This window comes from Theobroma cacao, chromosome 1, assembly GCF_000208745.1.
Source record: "Theobroma cacao cultivar B97-61/B2 chromosome 1, Criollo_cocoa_genome_V2, whole genome shotgun sequence".
Classification (NCBI taxonomy): domain Eukaryota; kingdom Viridiplantae; phylum Streptophyta; class Magnoliopsida; order Malvales; family Malvaceae; genus Theobroma; species Theobroma cacao.
In genome coordinates, this window is record NC_030850.1 from 4753817 (window position 1) to 4770726 (window position 16910).

Genomic DNA, 16910 nt, shown 5'->3' on the forward strand with positions numbered 1-16910 from the left:
AGGTGAGATAGGTGCCTGGCAGGGTGCGTCCGCACCCTGCCAGTCGTACCTCTCTCCTTTTTTCATTCTTTCATTTTTTCATTTTTCATTATTATTATTTTTTATATATTTTTTACTCTGTTTTTTATTTGTAATTTAGTGTCTACAGATATCCACTTTTGGTGGGTGACCCACATATGATGGGTTATCCACTTTTGGTGGATTATAGGCATCCATCCATTTTGATGGTAAAATTATCTATCCACTTTTAGTGGTAAAATTATTTTTAAATTCAGATGATAAAATTATCCATCCACTTATGGTGGTAAAATTATAATTAAAATAGTGATAGTGTAAATTTTGTGGCCATCATAATTAAATGATGTTGCATTCACTTCAAAAAATGGATGGATTCATGATTATGACCATAATTATTAAATGATGTCACATTCACTTCAGGAAATGTATGGATTTATAATTTTTCCATTAGTAGCTCGTTTGTCGCATTTACTTTAGGGAATGAACATTCATAATTTTTATTAGTAGCTTGTTTGTCACATTCACTTCAGGGAATGGATATTCATGGTTTTTCATTAATAGCTATATAATAGCAAATTCACTTTCTAATCAAGGGACAAATTATATACTACATGATAGTAAAATTCATATTAAGGTTGATTTTTAAGGAATGAAAATACTAAAGAGATATTAAGTCACTTACCTGATTTTTTAAAACCAGAAATCAAAACCCAATCATTGAAATCCTTTTGAAACTTGAAGATGATGAAAACATAATAATTCTAAAACTTGAGAGATTAGAGAATCGTGCTGATAACATGTTATGAAATAAATCTAAAAGAACAACTTTAAGAGAAATATAAGAAAAAATATTTAAAGAGAAAGAAAGTATTTAGAGGGAGTAAGAGGATTTTATTCAAGTATATATTTACAAATGAAGTGAAAGAGTCTATTTATAAGCTAATAACCCCTTATATAGATTAAATTTACAAGATGAATATAGCACTTAGAGATTAGATAGATTAAATTTTAATCCAATCTAATTTATATCAAATCTAGATATAGATAACATAAATAGATATTTACAAAAATATTCATAACAAGTTCTTATATTTTTATAATGTTCAGATCACTTAGTACAAAGAGCTTCGAAAAACAGCATCGAACTTATTGAAATATATCTAATTCCATCATAAAATGTGCAAATGCCTGTTGTCATTATTAATTTTGAATAATTTTGTCTACATACAGAGATTTGTGACTTGTGAGCGGTGAATTATGCAGAGCCAGAGTCTTCTTTTATCTCATAAAGGCTACTCTTGTTAAGTAGATTCAAATTTACAACTCTCAAAATTGAGTTTTAATTAGTCTAATAAGTAACCCCCAGAGACATTAAATGTGAATTTGTTATTATAAATTGTGGATGTAGTACGTCATGCATTTAATTTTTTTACAAAATATATTTTTTAAGGAAAAAAGATTTAAATTTTATTCTTTAAATTATGAACTGTTAAATTTTTAAAATAGATATTCAACCTATATCCAACTTAAATCAATTGATAATAGATGAAGAGAATCTCATTATATTTATATGTTTAGAATTATTGAAGTAATGATAAAAAAATCTAGCATCTCTTAATTTAAAGTATATTGAGAATTTAAATATAACAAGAGCTTTTCCGCTTATTGTGAATCGGTTTGAAGTTAGATACTTGTCTTAAAAATTTAACAAGATATTAAAGTAGACGCTATACCCGTTTATCACTCCTTGCTTACGCCCTTATGTGTCAACTAGTAGATCTATTGTCTTTATATACTATGAAGAGTTTTGAGATGATAGTAAAAGAGATCTCACATTTTTTTAAAATTAGGAGCAATATGAGAATTTAATTAAAAAAATCTCTTTATTTTTATCAATTAATTTTAGATTAAATTTTGGTCATAAAATTGAGAAGATCTAGACGGTGTTAGTATCTGTATTCTCCCTTCTCCGAAAAAAAGAAATGATGATACCCAAGCATCAAATTGATGTAATGTTCCAAATATGTCAAAAACGCTAAAGTCTAGAGGTCGAATATGAGCGGAAGTTATAACTGGAGAATCCGACTTCCATTCTTTGATGCTACCGGAAAGGCAGGCATCTAATAAATAAAAGCAGGTATCAAATCGTCCCTTCACTTTCATCCTAGTATTAAAGGTGATGATATCCCTTGTGAGGGGGAGCATTTATTTAGTGTCCAAAAGAAAGAGAAAAATTGCTTATATTTTGCAAAACCTAGACAAAATAACTTGGTATACTCCAAACAGTGGGCCTGTGGCATCCCACATTAGAGTTGCAAATGACATAAAAAAGCTTTGATTCCACACTTGTTTCTTTAGGACAACAAATTTAATGGTCACTTTGGAGACCACAGTCTGGCAATGAACCGTCATAGTCCTTCAAGTTTCAACTATCAAAGCCTCAGAAGAAAAAGGGTATCTCGATAAGGTGCAAAAGCCAAAACTTCTTTCTAACTTTTCCCCCTTTGCGATTCTCAATTTTTTTTTTTCCTCCATTTCTTTGCTTTCGAAAAGGTAACAATCCAAACGAATCTTAAGAGGACCCCCTCTTTCCTTTGGCTTACCCTGTTGTGTCTCATATCATATGCATTCTATTTGGAGTCATCTAGGACCCAATCCCACCCAATCTCTGTCACATTTTGCACCCACATCCTCCTACATCTTCCACAGTGTTCTTCTTCTAAGGGTTAATGACATCGCCACAAAACAAACAACTTTTCTTTTCTTTTTTTCCATCTTTCTCAATCTTTTGCTCTTTTTTTGCAACAAAGAGTTGTTGTCCTTTTTATGAATGCATGCCTGTCCCTACTTCAAGAAAAGAAATTATTAAGTACAGCATGGTTACTAACTATCGGGCTATTAAATAAAGGTCTGATATGTTTATAAAAGTTTATCATAGCAACACACACATACATATACATATATATATATATATATATATATAGGAACTATAATCTAATATATGCTCAAACGAATTTAAAGATTTCAAGTCAAATTCAACATATTGATCTCAACATTTAACTAAATTGATAAATGAAGCCTTGTGAAGAATCATCACAATGACACCATAAACACTTATGTTTTTTTCTTGAACGCCAGGGGAAGGGACTCCTTGTATATATATATATATAAAAGAGTAAAACAGTGAGGTTTCTCCTCGTATATTGCTCAAGGCCCAATACATCAAATCATCTCTATGTGTACTGAAATGTATGTTCTTACTTAGCTTAGATTCTGACAATGAATTAATATGTTGATGATAAAAAACTAGTTGATTATTTAACTTGTTGCCCACCAATTTGGATAAATAAGATTAATAGGTAGAGGCCCAGCAGAGCAGTCTTGTCATTGAGTCCGGTCTCCATTAATCTAAGTTAATTTTCATGGTCTTGAACTAATGCACCGGCTTATATGATTGATTGGATTTTCACTCTAATACGTACGGAAATTGTTACCCAGGCAGTTCTAGCTAACCGTTTCTCTAAGTGTTTGATGAAGCAGTTAATTGCTGTTTAGTCTTGGAACTAGGGGAAGCCCCGCTACCTATTAAAAACATCCCCTAATTGTAGATTTGCAGTAAATAAATATTAATTATTAGGAAAACGGGGCAAAAGCTGAAAGGCTTAAACTTCTTATACGAAATATGATATAATTAGCTACACTTTGATTCAAATAGAGAGGCTAGCTTGCTATTAAATGAAGCAAATGTCTACAAGTCTATATTTATTTATGTTTTACCATAAAGAGATAAAATCCATGAACGCTTTTTAACGTTTGGTAACTCTTGTTATCATTTATATTTGTTCTCATGCAAGGAGCACATGTCTAGAGAGTGTTTCCCATCATGAAAGTAACATCTTTCGGGCAAAATATTATTTAGATATCACTCATCAGACTACTTAAATGCGACCATGTGGTATATATTTGTTCAGGAAGCAATATGATTTGGTGCAAGCTACTAACGTTTGGATACAGGGAAAATCCAAGTCCTGAAAATGTTCCAGAGTACTAGTTAAACAGAAAAGAATTACTTTTATATGTTTTATGTGTAGTGCTTGTTAGGAACCTTCCCTTGGGTAGTAAACAGAACCTTGATCATACAATTAAGAGGATTGTATGAGCCTCTGACAAACCATCTTCTTTGCTTATTAATTGGCACTGTATCCATAGAATGATCTGGCAACAGGATTGATAGAAAGTCACAAGTAAAACTCTGTGTGAAGCATTTGCATAGATATTTTAAACTGTAGAATGTTGTTTTTAGACCACAGGAAAAAGCTCTGTCAAATCAAATTTAGGTGGCGAATGGAGACAGTGGATATGAGGGGGTTTATAGATAAGAAACAAGAAAAATTAAGACCTCAGAGTTACTATTGTGGAAATAAGCAGCCCTAACCCTAAAAAACTGGGTAATTTGCTATTTTTAGTTACTTTTAAACTAAAGAACTCTCAACTCTAGGTTCTATATAACTAGCCAAAGCAAGAATAAAGACAATGTGGCTGTATTAAGTAATACAGGTAGGAAGAAGATGATCAATCACTATCTGATGCAATTAACCTTTGACCAAGATTCCCAACTGGACCACATAATAACAACATGCATTTCCTTATGCAGCTTTAACTGATACTGTGATATAGTTTCCCGAATCAAGCAAAGTATACTGAAGAGTGCAAATCTTGTTGGTAAGCTTTGGACACTAGAGCAAGCAAACTATCACAAAAGTATATCTTTGCTAGTGAACTTGAAACATCAAGCCCTATCTATAGTATTAGTAGCAAAAGGGCCCAAAAACAAGCACATCCCTATCTGAAATCTTACCTTATACAAGGAATCAGGTCCCTCTTTTACCTGCAATGCAGTTGAATTGTGACTTAACAACTCACTGCTAGTATTGAATACCCCCAATAAATAATCTCTTAATTGCCATTAGGACATGTTATTTTTCTTAATGATACAATAAAAAGGTCATGCCAGTAAATGTCAAACATCTGTATTAACTCTCAAGGCACTAATATTGATCCCTTGAAAATTTGAAAAAAAGCTTGGTTATATAGGTATTTAACCTAAGACAAGGAAGTGTACTTTTTATATATCCCATCAACCAGAGCATGTAGACAAGACCTGTCTTATGAATCATCTTTCTTTCACCACAGGACAGAAATTAAGGTTAACAGAAGAGAAAGGCAAATGGTAGTGGAGGCATTGAAATTCACTAAGGTTGCAAGGGAATTAAGAAGGGACAAAGAAGAAAAGTGATTCTAGGGATCTTAACGGAATTTAGCCACCAAAAGGATGCAATTCAAGTGATGGTTTTTAATTGAGGAGAGTTGCAGACAAAAACTGGTGTCCTTTGGGAGTTTTTTTGCTCACCTTGCTGCTGGAGAGCCCACATGTTTCCTTTGGAAGGATTAAAAAAAGAAGGAAGAAACAAGAAAGAAGAAAATTAGAATTAAAGAGCAAGCTTTGGATGTATCGACTTTCTCGAACATGGATTTGCCCTCATATGGATTTGAGTTTTGCATGGTAGCAAATATTACTGTAGATGATGCATTTTTCTCTTTCCCAAAGAAAACACTAAAGAAATAAAATAAGCATAAAAATTCACATAAAATAAAACCCCTTTTGCCTCGATCAGTTCTTTCATTCCCAAGGTGATCCATCAATGAACATCTGGCTAGGTTCTCAAGGTCGACCATATATATATAGTGCTTTATGGTTATTGGGCGATATATGAAGTTTGAGAACCCCATTTTTTACACTACTATAACTCATGAAAGAGCAAATGATTTATTAAAAAAAAAAAAAAAGAAAGATCAGCTTCTGTACTCAAAGACTGAAAAAGTGTATGCATTACCAGGAAAAACAACAGGAGGCTTGCAATTGGTAACAGAAACAGACCAGAGAAAGGAGGCCCCATGATCATAACCTTTGTTTGTTTGAACATTAAAGCTAAAATGTACCCACCTTAGAAGAAAGAAAAAACTGCTCAAAAGGGAAGTGAGAAGTGCAACAAGGAAGGCAATGTGTTGTGAAAAAATGCAGGAACAGAAAGTCTTAGAGAATATCTACATTGAATGGAGGAAGAAGGATCAGTGTTGAAAAAGCAGATAAAGAAAAGTACACTCATTCAATGCCACCCATCATGCTTCAAACTCAAGCTCAAACCCCTCTCTCATCTTCCTTTTTCTCACTTTCTCAAGCACATATATCAACGGTAGCTAGCTGAGAATCAATGGACTCAAACAAAAAGGTTGGTTAGGCGAAGTAAAAGACTCACACAAAGGACCATTAACCCATAAATGCAGAGAGACGCACGTAAAGGAAATACTTGTGCAAACAGCAAATGAACTTTAAGATTATAGCCAACGTTCATGTCTCCAAGGAAAATCATCATTGATCCTTCCCGCTTGTTATCTCAGTTAACAGAAAAAGCTTACTCAGGAAAGATCATAATTCCCATGCTCAAAACCAGTTAGAGCTCTCTTCCATTTTCAAGCCTCTTGCATTGCATTGCATTGCATGTCTCCACTTTGCTCGATGCAACAGCATCTAAACCCATTTTCACAATCAAAAGAGATTTGAAATGCAACAAGAAAATATTAGAACTAAAGATTAAGTACCCATTAATATTAATAATCTAATGTAAACCCAACTTAATATAATATTAATAATAATATCCATTCCAACATCATAATCACTACCAAAGTACCAAATCTTAATCCCAAAAAAGATTAAAAAAAACAAAGTAACCCTAAAAAATCTAACTAAAATCCCGACAAAGTAGTTTTGAACTTAGCCAGCCAACTTTTTTCTTTTTTTCCCTCTCTCAAAACATGAAGAAGCGGTTTCTAGGGTTTCTTACCAAGTGTGTGCTTGTTATTATGCATCCAAACTTTCAACACATGCCTTTTCACCCCATTTTCGTTGCAGAACTGTTGAACAACCGCTTCATCATGTTTCTGAATCCGCCACCCTAAACTCTCAGCCAACCCCAACATCTTGTCCTTTTGTTCCTGCGTAAACTTCGTTCTAAACCTCTTCCTTGAACTCCCTTGATTCGAAACATCATCTTGATCGTCCCTGCTGTGCCCTCCCCCGCCTCCTGACGTCGACGGTAAAGCTAATGGCCTTTGTTGTCCCGCCAAGTGGAGGTACCCTGCTGGTGCCCTAAAGTAAGGTGTGAATTGCGGCGGCTGGTGGTGGTGGAGGTAGAGGTCCGTCGTGGGAACGGAGTTTGGTGAACCGAGTTCCGGTTCCTTACGGTGGAAGTTGCGGTGGCAGTTGCAAGCCGCGCATTTAAGAGCGTCGAGGGTGCCTTCAGCTCCAGCCGCCATGAACTCACCGCAACCGTCGACGGCGTGACCGCCGATTCCCACCGCGTGGTTCTTCAAACACTCTCTATACCTTGGCTTCCTCTGTTGCTGTTGCTGCAGCTGCTGACCCGTTGGAGTTATTGAACCCGGTTCAACACCTGACATTTTGACCCGAGATGAGTTTGCTAGCGAGTCATAACTCGGTGCCAAACCCATCTCTTCTTCTTGCTCCTCCTGATCCTCAAAATCCATTTCTCCCCCCAAAATAACTGCCCAAAAACAGATTTTTAATCAATTTTTTTTTTACCTTTTTTCCACTAAAAGAGAAGAAGAAGAAGAAGATAAGAGGAGTGAGAGAGTGTGGCCATGATTTTTTTTTTTAATTTTCCCTCTCTCTCTCTTTCTCTCTCTCTCTATCTGCACAGAAGCTGTTTTTGTTTCAAAGGGTCCTTCTTGACATACTTTCCCGTTGTTGAAATCAACTCTCTTAATAGCTGCTTCTTTCTGTTTTATCTCTTGATTTTTACTGCACTGTAAAAAAAATGTGGCAGTTTTTAACTTTGTTTTAACTGTGCGGTTAAAAAAAAAAAGAGTGGGTACAGTGAAGAGAGCAGGGTTGGGGTTGTCCACTGTTGGGTACAGTCTGCAGAGCGGACAAAAGAAGGAATCCAACGCTTCACGCGCCAGGCACGCGCTTCACCCGACACTGAAACTTACATTTGTTCTGGGAGTGGGACCCCTTCAGATGGTGTTTTACTCGCACGCATCCCCGTTACGGGGAGGTGGAGCCCGAAGTGAGGGGTCAGGTGGCGCGTCTGTTATAGTACGGAGGAGAGGAGTTGGGGGGGCGGGGGGGGTTGCAGTAGAAGATGGGGACACGGAATTACTTGGGGAAGCAATAAATTGTCGGCATTAAAACCGAAGCTCGGGCTACGTCTACGTGCGCCAAGGTTTCCAACATAGGTGACGCGCGCTTGGCGTCAACATGCAATTAATGTTCCGCTGTGTTCTGTAAGGGAGAGAGAAAGTTAAGGATAGATGAGGCAAAATTAAGGGGTTGGGGGTTATTAATACTCTCCTTGTGATTCGCGTGGTGGACACGTGCTTGGAAAACTCACAAGAGCGGCGGTAGTGTCTGGAGGTGAGGGGTCTTTTTCCTTACCAAAACCATGCACATAGCAAAAGGTAGCTCAGCTCGGAGGCTGCTCTGAAGGGGCCATCACATCTCAAAATTTATGGGAAACAAAAAATTTGGAACTTGGGGACTTGGGATAGGTATGTTCTTTTTGGGTCTTCGCTACTTTTATTTCATCAGTTTCCTCAAAGGAGCCACCCCCAAACCCTTTTACTTTTCAATACTTTCAATGCCAATCTTTAGTGTACCTTCTACTGAATTCAATCACTTAGACTTCGAATTGTTTAGAAATTACAACGTCTATAATTGATCGTAATAGGACTATGATCTGATTGTGTTCAATGGACATGAATAGCACAACTCATTTTTTATTCAGAATTTAACATAGTGGAGTAGTATTCTTAATTTGTTATCGGCCTCGCATTGGGTTTCAAACTTGTACTAGATTTTGCACGGCTGAGATAGCCCACTAAAGCTATGCTTTAAATATAGAATTAATTTTGTCTTGCCTATATCAGAAAAAGGAAAATAGAAAAGAAAAAAAAACCATGCAGTATCTTTTCTTTTTTTAATAGCATAATGTCGTTTCATAATCAAGGGGAATTTTGGGTGTATACATATGTAGCAGGCAGTATCGTTATATTTTTTTATGTTGGTTGAATTTGGTGTGTGCCAAAGAATCCACATCAAAAGCTATAAATGTTTGACATACTAAAGACTCTTTCCACAATTAAATTTGCAAAAAAAAATCTATTACATTTTTGTACAATTAAAAGTATATTTAGACTTTACTTAAATATAATCTTCAGTTCGAATGACGTATTTTTTTTACATTATCTAACACGTTCAATATTTTACTTTTTGAAATATTTTTTAAAAGAGTCAAACCTTAATTGATAAAATTAATCTCCTTACATTTACTAATAGCTTTCAATTAACTAGTTAATACATGTAACATTTTGTTGTAAGGGAAGAACTTCAAGATGCAAAATCTATTAGTGAGGTTGTCTTGAAATAAACAGTTTACTTTCAAACATTAAATAATTAAAAGTAGAATATGATAGTCTATCAAACATATATTGTATAGGTAGCTTACTGCAGCTTACCAACAAAAAGTTTTTTTTCTTAAGTTTTATTATATGATCAAGATGTGGAAACTTTGCTTAACCTTGGAGTTGTTAAAATTTTAAGGGAAATATCCAATCTCAGATTAATTAATTATAATAAAAAATTTATTATATTTCAATGAATAAATAAAAACACTTAAAAAAAGTCTCTGAATTAAATCATTAACATGTTCTTTCTATTGTTATATTTAAAGATTATATATATATATATATATATATTTATATATATATATATATATATAATGACATGCACAACAAACACTTTGTGTACAGAATTCAACTCTTTCAAATTATTAAAATTGAAATTTTTCTCGGGTTGAGCGGTTCAAGAAAAAGGAGAGAGAGATAGCATGAATTCTCATCACTCAATAATTCTGGTCCCTATACTATCATCAAATTCTGCATAACAGTGATGGGTAGTCTAATCACATCAAAATCAGAAAAATAAATGAGTCCAAACAATTTTAGGAGGAAAAATCAATAAAATAAATTAAATTGGAAGGAAACCCCGTTCTTCCAAAGCTTTTGCCTCTCCTTCTTGGGGTCTCTCCCTCCCACCCCACCAGCACCAAACAATATTTTTTTCTGTTTTACTTTTCCCCAGTTTTGACCAAAGCAAAGATTGACATATGAAGTGACCATGTTGGCTCCCTTGCCTTTGGATCAACCAAGCCTAATGAGATCAACGGTTACAAATGTTATTTTGGTTCATTTTTATTATTACTAATATGTCAGCCCGAGAAAACAAAGCGAAAAGAAAGTACTTAGAAATGGAAAAAGGAATGGAGTGGACTGGTGGTGTGTGGGTGTCCAAAGGGAAAGGGAAGGGCCGATGAGAGAGGCAGCGTTAAAGATAATCGTCACGTCATTAACTGTCAGTTGTCGTTTCATACATACCCATCCCAAAATTTTATGTTTGAAGTATTAATTGGGAAACGGAATTTAAAGAGTTGACATCAGCTCTTTTATCTCTTAATCCCTTGTACTCCCCCCCTTTCCCTACTTTAGATTTCTTATCACTTTATCACCAACTTGTCTAAGCCCCTCTTCTTCTTCTTCTTTGATAATTTGTCAACTTTATTTATCTAATATTTTAAAAACAAAGAAAGAACACTTAGAATGCTCATGATTCTGAGTATTTCTTCTTATTTTTTTCAGCTAAGTGAGAAAACGAAGATACCATCCTTGATCCCTTGCTTAAGAAGAGGATATATATTTTGGACAGTGTTGGATCTTTTGGGTGCTTTTAAGCTACCCAGACCCAGAACAATTTTCTTTAATACTACAGTAACTGATAGAAAACCTTGGAAAGGAGGGACTGGATAGTTAGTCAAAGGCTGGAACCTCATATTTCTTAATCAAATTGCTGTGCCAACCATTTGGGGTAATAAAATTTTACTTCCATGTCTGCAAACATTGGTTCCAGAAGGTTAAATTGGCAATGCTTTCAAATGAGAATCTGATTTTTTTTTTGTTTTTAGGATATTATCTTCAACTTTAAACTCAACGATGATACTAGTATACCACAATCTCCAAAACCCTCTTACAACTTCTTTGTCAGATTTTAGTTTTACCCTCTGAATTACACAATACATAGAAAACACTCCAAGAAATCTGACTTCGCAAGATCTAAAATGGGCACCAGTTATTCAGTATTGTCTCACTACTGTCTTGCTGATAAAAGCAATATTTCCAATATTTCGAATTCAAAAAAGAAGAAAAAAAAAAAAGAAGGAGAGAACAGCGATAACAAGACTGATGATACTAATGGTAACAAAGAAAAAGAAAAAGGAAAAAGAGATTAGGGTTCAAGTCCCGGGCGTGCCAAAGAGACGAGCAAAGGGGTTTTTCCATGTGATCCCCAAAGACAGCCAGCAGGGCAAGGAGAGACGTCTGACGGGACATCCTGACAATGCAGAGACAGAGACAGAGACAGTACTCCCCCAAAAACAAAAAAACACAAACCCAACCAAACAAAAATAAAAAAGAAAGAAATGAAAAGCCAAAAACAAATAACTACTACTATAGTACTAAGTGAATGTATATGAGTTCATATACTATAAATTTTCTCTTGGCCTGAGGAGTGTCAGCTGGAGGGAAACCGCTTGCCAATACAGACAGCTACGAAGAAAGGACATATTTTCATTGTATTCTTATGTAGTCCTTGCCAGTTTGCCATCCCATTTTCTTGCTATCACACGTTTCCTCTCTGTCTCTCTGCCTCTGTCCAACCAACCAGAAAAAAAAAGGAAAAACTTTTGTAAGTTAATGCAATAATGCTACTATAACAATTGAAACGGGAAACGGGGATTCCAGGGAGGAGGAATAACGGAACGGAGAGCCAGCAAGGCAAAAGAAACAAAAAAAAAAGGTTTTTTTTTTTCCCAGAGGGAGAGAGAGAGGGAATTGCGGGGAAAAGGGTGGTGGATTGTGACAGGACGAGAAAAGAGTGGGACGACCTTGATTTCCATTTTCCATATTCTTTGGCAGCCTTTCTTTTCCTTACCTCTTTCTTTTCTTTTCTTCTCTCTTCCAAGATAAATGAAAAAAAAAACCAGTGGCCCCCAGCTTTGCTTCTTGTAACACCACCATTTCCCACCAACATATGAACAAAGAAACAAAGAAACAAAGAAACAAACCCCATCTGATTTGTTTTCTTTTGCTTCTTATATGCGTATCTCTCTCATGTCATCGTATGTTTCTCCCCATACATATATGTCTTCTCTTTTCAAAGAATATATATATATATATATAGATATGTTAATGAAGAAATATTAATCTATTGATCATATAATTTAATTAACTTTCAAATCGTTTCAATGTGAATCATGAACTTAATTATTCAGTACCTTCTTCTCTTTTTTGGTACAGAAATATTTATATATTCAACTGACTTAGTTCTCTTTTTCCCTTTTAAAGCATTAATGAAACTGTAAAATGTGAAATGATTTAAGGAACAAATCAATGACTAGATCAGAGCTAGCCATAATGAATACCACTTCTTTGATGGCATAAAAGGTTACAAGGCTGTTTTTCAAGCAGTAGTGTTCTTCTTCTTTTTTTTTGTTGGTGTTCTAAACTCAGTTGTCAAAGAGATAAGAGAGTGTACCAGACATTTTCCACCCCCACCACCATTTCCTTGGTTGACATTTGGTATATGTATAAAGGTAACCTCCTTTTATTCTTCTAACTCCCCTCCCCTATACATTTATCATTGCTTTTCATTTTTCATTTTTCTATTCTATTGTACATGTTCCTACATGTTGGAAAACCCTGAATTTCCTTTCAGTCCAAGAAGAAAGAAGAGTTACATTAATGGGCACTTGGAATGGTTTTCTCTTTAATTTTTTATGAAAAGATGGAATTTGATTTTTTTTTTTTTTAACATTCTATATAATATGAGATTAATAAGACTCAAATTTATGACTAAGTTCTGTTCAAATCTAAACCTATGTTAACTAGACATGGCAGAGAGTGTCATGGACATATGTGTATGTGACTGACAAAGTACTGTCATATGTTATTGATAATTTCTTTTTTTTTTTATAAAATTATATCCATATGAATTTAAAGTATCCAAGAGTACATTAAAGTAAAATAAAGAGTGTGTATAAAAAGGTCTAAACCTGGACCATTTGATATAGCCAAAGTGGTAGAATTTGATGTATGTGTATTTTAATAGCAATTCACACTCTTTCTTCTCTCACCTTTAAATTCTTTTTATGTTTAGATTTTCAATGACAACAACATTGCAACTTGAATCTATACTGCGCATATAAAGTTTGTGAATCCAGTTTGAACATTGAAACTGGATTTGTATGGACGATATACACATTCAACTTCATGTCTGCCTGATCTATCTTAAGTTTGATTTCAAACAGCTATTTCCAACAGGACTTATGTCGAGTCAATTTTGAATTAAATGGATTTGTCTTGTACAAGTTCAGTTAGCTTGTGTTGGATGTACTTGAATTTGGGTGATACAACTTTTGAGTGAAGTTGGGGGTTTCACTTTTCTTCTGGTTTTTGTTGGTCATTTTATGGTTTTCCAACTATGTTGGGAATTCTTTTTTTTTTTTTTTTCTGAAAAGCATAAGAGAATTTCATTAATCAGGGGGTGGAAGATCCCCTCCCAATCATCGTACAAAGAAGCATCGAGGGTCAGAAAGAAGGTTTGATTTGGTATGCTCAATCTATTGATATACCTCCCAAACCATCCTCCTACTACCCTTTCACTATCAATATAAATTTTACCTTGTCTTATGTATATTGAGTTTATGAAGTGGTGTCAATTAATAATCAAATAACTACCTACAAATGGATCAAGAGATGTATAAGAAAAAAGCAGTACATTATTTATGGATCATGTGAGGAAGCTCGAGAAGGGGATTCAAACCTTGGGTCTTGATCAGTCCCCTATAAAGAGAGAGAAAGATAACTAGACTAAGCTTAGCATTGAGCAATACATAAAGTAAAGAGAATGAATGTAAATGCTAGCATTGTTGAATTTCCCTTTTCAATGTTGCTTGCATGTGAGCGAGTAGGAAGGAAAGAGAGGAGAGCTTATCGTCTGGAGATCATGGCAATGGCAATAGGGGCAAGGCATGGGCTTTTTTTTGTTTGAGAGAGATGTAAAAGCTAGGGTAAGAAATCAATCACCTACTAAATTTGGGCTGACAATGTCAAATGCTTCCTCCACTGGCATCCAGCTTGCACCTAAACGAAAGATATTCTCTTCCGAGACTGTTCATAAATTCTTGCGTGCAATTGAAAATCCTTACCCATCCCTCTTTGCGACAATGATAAGGGGTCTAATTTATGACAATTGCATCAAATGCCCTTGTGCTCTTCTGCAATTGTGTTTTGCCCCATTGCAACCATATCTGCCAAAGATTTGGTATTCAAAATTTGGGATAGATAATTTGCTCAATCCTTCTAATCAAGGTAAGTTTAAAGTCTAAATCTTTTTTTTTTAATCAAATTCCCAAAACACAACATCCTCTTTTTGTTTCAATTTCACATTAAGTTCTATCCCTAAAGTATTTTATTGTTGGGTCTTTGAATCTAAGATCGATGCTGAGATGTATGTCGCATCAAATCTATAATTGGATTGTTCATGACAAAAGATTCGTATTGATATTCATGTAGTCGCTTATGACAACAGATTAATTGAATTATGTTTTTTTTTTTTAAATCGTATCCCAAAAGTAAGCATCTCGAAATTCACATTTCTCATACTAACATCCATTTTTCAAATGGTATGCTGATTTTATTTGCACGCTTCCTCCTGTTTCACCTAAGCAAAGACATTGGTTCCCTGTTTTGTCTTTGCAAAAACATATTTCTTCCTGTTTCACCTTACAAACAGAAAAACATTTGACCTTGAAACAGTAAAAGGGAAAAAAATGCTCAGGAGTGAACAATTGATATAATTATCTTGCTTTTAGATGTTCTTATTATGCTTGTGTTTGCATCTTGCAACGTTAATTATCTAAGTACCCTTTGAAAGGAAAACTTCGATGGTTGGAAACTAAAAGAATGAGCACACAAGCAAGCATTTCCAACACAAGCTAGGTGGAAATGATTAGAGTTTCTAAAGCAGCAATCAATTAGTATCAGAAAAAGGCTAAGTGATTGATTACTCAGCTAATTAACTTTCAAATGGCTAATTATAAAATGGGTTCTAGTTTATAACAACTTAGCAGCCGGGGCCAAAGGAAATGAGAACATAGTGGAATAGCTAAAGAACGTGAGATCTAACTATAAGAGAGACATGATGGCCTAGCTAGGCTAAAAACAACAAAGGGTCTAAAAAGGTGAACCGACATTGCTGTAAATCTTTTTGGTTTGATGAAGAAGTAAACTAGAGATTAAGAACATGCTAGTGTTGATGTTGATGATGAAAGGATCAGAATTATTTGATGCAACAGTAGAATGGCATACTTTGTGAGGGATTTGTTGTAAGACACCATACCAATCATGACTTTCAAATAATTACTGTGATACTGTTTTAAAATGAAATGCTTGCACCCCAAGATGATTAGCACTTTAACTTTCCTTTTCTAAGAGTTATGCTTAAAGAAAAAGTGATCCTGAGGTGGTCCAATATAATCACAAATTCTCTATAGGCCTTAATTGCATTGCTGTTAATGTATTTACTTCAGCCTAGAGAGCATGCTTGAAAAGAAAATAGGAAATCAATTCGCTTAGTGTCGTATTAACCAAAATCTTTTATTTTTTTTTATTTAGAATTAATTTACCTGCCGAAAAAGATGACCAAGCACCAAAAATGAAACTGTCTTCTTTGTCTTTGTCTATACATAGCTTCAAGAATGTAATATTAAATCTTTTTTGGGTTCGAATCCTCCCTTCTTTTTTAATAATAAAACATACAATATAACAAAAAAAATTTGAAAAGGGAATAAGTATTAAGAGAAAAAATTAGGTTTTATTATTTTTTTATTATTTCCTTTTCTGATATCCAAAAGCATGCTATAAATAGAATGAAGTTGATTCATGCTTTTAAAATCACCTCATTTTGGGATGTAAATCCCCAAAATCCTAGATGACCCAAGCTGAGCTTTTTTTTTTTTTCTTTTCTTTTTTAAAATACAGTTGAAGGAAATTTATTGACGATTTTAAAATTTCACAATGAAAAATAATTTTCTCCAATCTTATAAATCAACATTCAAATATTTTAAAGAAAAAGATAATAATTAAACAATTTCTCACCATTATAACTAAAGAGGATTTTCAGAGTGTTCTACAAAACTCCTTTCCACAATCTTAATTATTAGTTTCCCCAATTTATTCTCACGTTTTTTATATATGTATGTATATATCATTATTATTTTTGGCTTCCACAATGAAAAGAATCTGCATCGAAATGACCCATTGTGTTCTTGTTTCCCAAATGAGAATTGAGCTGGTGCCCATTGTTTTCCTCAGGCAAATTTGTCTATCAAGTATTGAGTCTTCGGGTTAAGCTAGCCTGCCCCTAAAATGGTGGTGTTTTCTTCTCAAAATTTCACTTTAAAGAATGTGATTAGAAAAATCATGATATCAATGCGAAATGACATCCAGGCGTGCAAATAAAAGATATTCTTTGTCTCTGTGGGTCACCTAATCAACCTGTCTTTCTTTTTCTCCTCTTTGCCACGGTTTTGTTATCGAAACTCATTGATTGTGACATGATTATAGGGTCATAATTAGCATCAATCTAATTAAGATTAGGCACACTACTTCTACGCCGACACCCTAAAATGTTTTCAAAGTCA

The 16910-nt window shown here is 34.5% G+C and overlaps 1 protein-coding gene across 1 annotated transcript; it reads right to left on the bottom strand.

The window, feature by feature from the left end:
• LOC18611483 (zinc-finger homeodomain protein 1) lies at window positions 6085-7850 on the bottom strand. The gene is made up of 2 exons (XM_007047758.2): window positions 6921-7850; window positions 6085-6607 (listed from the first exon to the last, which is right to left on the bottom strand). Exons 1-2 carry the CDS (start codon window positions 7621-7623, stop codon window positions 6531-6533), a joined length of 780 nt encoding a protein of 259 aa, XP_007047820.2. The 5' UTR covers window positions 7624-7850; the 3' UTR covers window positions 6085-6530.

Coding starts and splice junctions, on each gene's coding strand:
- LOC18611483 (XM_007047758.2), bottom strand. CDS start 7,623: ATGGATTTTGAGGATCAGGAGGAGCAAGAAGAAGAGATGGGTTTGGCA. Junction 6,608..6,920: donor TAATAACAAGCACACACTTG/GTAAGAAACCCT, acceptor AAATGGGTTTAG/ATGCTGTTGCATCGAGCAAA.